The sequence below is a fragment of the Pelodiscus sinensis genome, chromosome 1 (assembly GCF_049634645.1).
Source record: "Pelodiscus sinensis isolate JC-2024 chromosome 1, ASM4963464v1, whole genome shotgun sequence".
NCBI lineage: Eukaryota > Metazoa > Chordata > Testudines > Trionychidae > Pelodiscus > Pelodiscus sinensis.
In genome coordinates this window covers 331237534-331242729 of record NC_134711.1, presented here as the reverse complement: position 1 = coordinate 331242729, position 5196 = coordinate 331237534, and the positions used below count along the sequence as shown (strand labels likewise).

The 5196-nt window shown below is 48.7% G+C and overlaps 1 protein-coding gene across 1 annotated transcript; it reads left to right on the top strand.

Annotated features, from left to right (window-relative positions):
- Window positions 1-3362: 3362 nt before the first annotated feature.
- LOC142818197 (olfactory receptor 52E8-like) lies at window positions 3363-4310 on the top strand. Its single transcript, XM_006126308.3, has one exon. It carries the CDS (start codon window positions 3363-3365, stop codon window positions 4308-4310), a length of 948 nt encoding a protein of 315 aa, XP_006126370.2.
- The last annotated feature ends 886 nt before the right edge of the window (window positions 4311-5196 follow it).

Sequence of the window (5196 nt, the reverse complement as noted above, 5' to 3'; positions counted from 1 at the left end):
CCCCTGCTCCAACTTCTCTGTGTCCCTGTGTTCCGGAACACAGCGCTATAGTCTGTGGGCCAGGCCTACATTTCCAGTTCTGAGTTGATCGTTTTCTATTGGACTCCATTCATCGTCGGCTAGTCACTGCTCTGCCAGTCTTTGGCACCTAAATGATTCCACAGGCATTTCCTATTTGCTTCCTGATCGGTGATCATAAACGCTGAACAGCTTCAGGCCGAGATCTGATCCCTGCAGAGCCCTGCTCGAAATAGCCCTGTTCACTGACAATTTCGCATTGACAGCAGCTTTCCAAGATCTGTCCGTGAGCCAGGGTCTAGTCCATCTTACCTCCATTCCAGTGATACTGTACAATGTTCATTTTTCCCCTGAATGTTTTCCATTACTAAATCAAATGCCTCTCAGAAATCAAATTGTGCGTCCGCGCAGTTCCCTTAATCAGCCAAACATTTACTCTCATCAAAGGATGGAATTAGACACATGCGGTTTTCCATAAGCCCTCTTGTTCGCTGACATTAATTATATTCCTTGTTTGGTTAAAAACAATCCCATACCAGCCTCTCCATTGCTTCCTAGCCTCGTTAAATCTGTTCTTTAAAACATTCCCTTCATTGTTATACTTTAAAGTTAACATACAACTGCCCTGCATTTACGTTTTTATTTTATGTTTTATATTTCGGGGGATTGATGCTACTTGATTGTGTACTATTGGTTCCCAACGAGATGTGGGGGTGATTGCTTTGGTTAGTTTGTAACTCTGGTGTTGGTAAGGCTAATGTTCTGCTATACATGCTATTGAAAATCCTCAAATGGGAGAGCACATCTACACAGCAGAGGTAAAGCCAAAATAATCTAGGCAACTTCTGCAGAAAAGGACCTGGGGATTACAGTAGATGAGATGCTGGATACGAGTCAACAGTGTGCCCTTGTAGCCAAGAAGGCGAATGGCATATTAATTTGCATTAAGAGGAGCATTGCCTGTAGATCTAGAGAAATGTTTATTCCCCTTTATTAGGCTCTGGTGAGACCACACGTGGAGTATTGCATCCAGTTCTGGGCCCCCCACTATAGAAAGGATGTGGACATATTGGAGAGGGTCCAGCGGTGGGCGACCGAAATGATGAGAGGGCTGGAGCACATGACCTATGAGGAGAGGCTGAGGGATTTGGGTTTGTTTAGTCTGCAGAAGAGAAGAGTGAGGGGCGATTTGATGGCAGCCTTCAACTTCCTGAAGGCTGGAGAGAGGCTGTTCACAGTAGTGACGGATGCCGAACAGAGAGCAAGGGTCTTAAGTTACAGTGGGGTTGGATATTAGGAAAAACTATTTTCCTAGGAGGGTGGTGAAGCACTGGGATGGGTTCCCTAGGAAGGTGATGGAATCCTAGAGGTGTTTAAGTCTCAGTTTGACAAAGCCCTGGCTGGGTTGATTGAGTTGGGGTTGGTCCTACCTTGGGCAATAGGCTGGACTTTAGGACCTCCTGAGGTCTGTTCCAGCTCTATGGTTCTATGATTCTAACTTGAGCTACATCAGTTGCAAAGCTGAAGTCAAAATAGCTTAATTTGGCTTTTCGTGCTGTCAACTCAGCAAGAAGTCTGAGTTAGAGCACTCTTCCTCCGACTTCCCTTCCTCCTCGTACAATGAGGGTTACAGGAGTTGGAGTAAGAAGTCCTCCAGCTCGACATTATTCTGACATTATGTCAAAATAACTGCTTGTAGTGTAAACGTGTGCTATGTTATTTCAGAATAACATCAGTGAATCAGAAACAAAGCTGCTTTGTAGATGTAGCCGGAATGACCTGGAAACTATTTCACCACTTCATGTGCCATAAGTACCTCACACTGCTTCTTTCCAGACGCTGAACATGGCTGTTTTTGAACCCAGCAGTCTTTTCTGTAACAACAACAAGTTTCCTTTCTCCTTCTAGGAAATAGCTAAACCTTTTCTAGGATTTCTCTTCCTCGGGAGGACATCAAATCCAACCCCCAGCCCAAAGCAGGACCAGTCGTAACTAAATTTGCTGCCGTTTCGGGAATGATTCCCCTTCAAGTGCTAAGTCTCCATCGATATTACTGGTTAGGAACTCTTCTCTGTCTGTCATGTGGAATGTAATTCATCTGGTGCTGGCCACTGTCAGTAATGGGCTAGAAAGACCTTTGGTCTGACCCAGTACGGCCGTTCTTATGTTCTTATTTTCTTATCAGTTCTGTCAGAAACCCCCTTTCTAGCTGTGGCAACGTCTTCGCAGCAGCATTATTTCAGAAAACCGTCACTTCTTCCGAAATAATCCAGTGCACGTCTATACAGCAAGCCCATTACTTCCAAATAAATTCAAAATAAAGGGATTCTTACTCCAACTTCTGCAAACCTTGCTAGCTGTTCAGTAAGGGAAGTTGGGAGAAGAGTGCTCTATTTCGAAATAAGTGCTGTGTAGGCAGCACCAGAAGACGAAATAATCTCTTTCGACTCAAGCTGCGCAATGATTTATTTATTTATTCATTCATTTAGTTACATGTTTTTACCCACCTCTCTATTTAAAATAGTCGAGACGGCTTACACAATTTTTTAAACGAAATACAAATATATAAATATATAAACATTTTAAATTAGCATAGCTCAATTTGTGTAATTTATTTCGAGTTTTCTCCCGTTGGGTAGATGTGTGACCAAATAGGGCACATGTCCAGAGCAGGATGTCCCTCACCCCACCCCTCCGGCATCTGAACTTTGCTTTTGCCACTGCAGGGATGTACAGGTGTTTCCATGGAGCTGCTATAAAAGGCATGCAGGTCTTTGGTCCAGGTGGGATGTTTCCCCGGGCACGTGGTTTGGCAAAGTTTTCCTTTTCTCTACTTTGAGATATTGAGCAAATGGGTGACTAGGGAAATCCCTACAGTATAGACCTTCGAGCATGGGTGTCATTACATTAAGGAAGGGTGATTGCTGACCAGTATTCACTCCTGATTTCTGCTCATCATATATACAGTAGCCCAGTGTCTGTGACTCTAACGCTGTAACGTTAGGAGTCAACTCTGGGGGGCGCTGTTGCCTTGCACCGTGGGGCTCGGCTGAGTTCTGCTCTGCTTGCTATAGAAGCAGATACCATGGCTTGATATAGAAGCAAGACGAGCTTCATTTCTCTGAATAATGAAAATGTTATTTTTTTCAGTGTGTGAAGGCCAGTCCATCTGCTTCACCCGTGAGACCAGACTCCAGTAGTGCTTGTAGTGTCACATCTTACACATACTAACACAGTCTCTCCATCACCCTGGAGCCTGAGCATATAAAGGAAGTCAGGGGAATGTGATGTATGTGCAGGAGACATTGTTCTCCCTCAGAGCTGGACGCCTTCTTCCCGACTCCATGTCAGATTCCAACACCAGCGACTTCACCAACCCCTCCTCCTTCATCCTGCAGGGCATTCCCGGCCTGGAGGAGGCCCATGTCTGGATCTCCATCCCCTTCTGCACCATGTATGTCATCGCCCTCTTGGGGAACTTCACCATCCTGTTCATTGTGAAGAGGGAGCCGAGCCTCCATGAGCCCATGTACTATTTCCTCTGCATGCTGGCCAGCACCGACCTGATCCTGTCTACGTCCATCCTGCCTAAAACGCTGAGCATCTTCTGGTTCAATTACAGGGAGATCGATTTCAGCGCCTGCCTCACCCAGATGTTCTTCATTCACTGCTTCATAGCAATAGAGTCTGGGATCTTCACGGCCATGGCATTGGATCGCTACGTGGCCATCTGCTATCCCCTGCGACATTCCACCATCCTGACAGACCCTGTGGTGGCCAAGATAGGCCTGGCCGTGGTGCTGCGCAGTGGTGTGCTCGCTTTGCCCACTCCCTTCCTGGCAAGACGGTGGCCCTATTGCCGAACCAACATCATCTCTCACACGCACTGCGAGCACATCGCCGTGGTGAAGCTGGCCTGCGCCGACACTCGCCTCAGTAGTTACTATGGGCTCTCTGTGGTGTTCTTAGTCACTGGAGTGGATGTGTTTTTTATCACCATGTCCTACGCCCAGATCCTCAGGGCCGTCTTCAGCCTCCCCACCAAGGAGGCCCGGATCAAGACTTTCGGGACCTGCGGCTCCCACCTGGGTGCCATCTTAGCCTTCTACATCCCATATCTCTTCTCCTTCCTCACGCACCGTTTTGGCCACAATGTGCCCTTGCGTTTCCACATTCTCCTTGGCAGCGTGTACCTCCTGGTGCCCCCCACGCTGAACCCTGTCATCTACGGGGTGAGGACCAGACAGATCCGGGACAGGCTGCTACGTCTGTTAACTCAGAAAGGGACCTAAGGCTTTCTCTTGGCGACCTGGCTGGCAGACCCGGCCCCGTGCGGCTCTGGTGGGTGAGGAAGGGCTGGGCTCTGTTCCAGAGCTATTCAGGGCTTTCCGGGACGTAACACACTGTGTGAGTGCGACAGACTGCAGGAATCAGTCTGTGCACCTGTGATGGGGGCGGTCCCAGATGACCCCTTGGGGGAGGCCTCCTGGGGTGCTGACATGGCCCCTGCCACTCGCCTTCCTGCTCTCTGGGGCTCCTCACCTGCTGGGCCAGCTCCCTGGTGTCCCCCAGACAAGGCTCCGAGCTGAGATCCCTGCCCCCACCGAGAAGCAGCACAGACACTGAACCTCTCCAGGTCCAAGGAGAGCGCTGTTTGGGGCCCAGCCTCCTGAGCGAGCACTCCCCACATGGGATCAGACCCCAAAGAAATAGGTGAGCCCCCTTTAGCAATAAAACGGGGGATATGCACACTGGTGCCCCCCCGCCCCCCCGGAACCATTGTTTACACTGGGGTCGATAGAAAGTAAAAGTGATTTTATTAGGTACAAGCAGTAGGATTGAAGTGGCAATAAGTGAGAACAGGCCGAGCAAAGTAGGTTCCAAACCAAAAGATGCCAAAGCTCTTGGCTAATTCTCCACTGAAACCTCAGCACAAACTTACTCAAACTCCCCCTAAAGCATCTTTTCCAGCTGCTCCTCCAAACCAGGCTGTCTCCCCACGCTGGGGTCTTCGGCTCCTTCCTTCAGGTGCAGCCCGGCCAAAAGACCCAGGCCTCTGCTCTCCTATTCTTTTGGTTAAGAAATTGAGGCTGCTCCCTACCAACCACTGCTCAGACATGAGGACAAAAGAGATGGTTTAACCGTTGCTCATCAAGAAGTTGCAGGTAACACCCTCCG

Excerpts from the sequence above, each read along its gene's own strand:
- LOC142818197 (XM_006126308.3), top strand. The coding sequence starts at position 3,363 with ATGTCAGATTCCAACACCAGCGACTTCACCAACCCCTCCTCCTTCATC.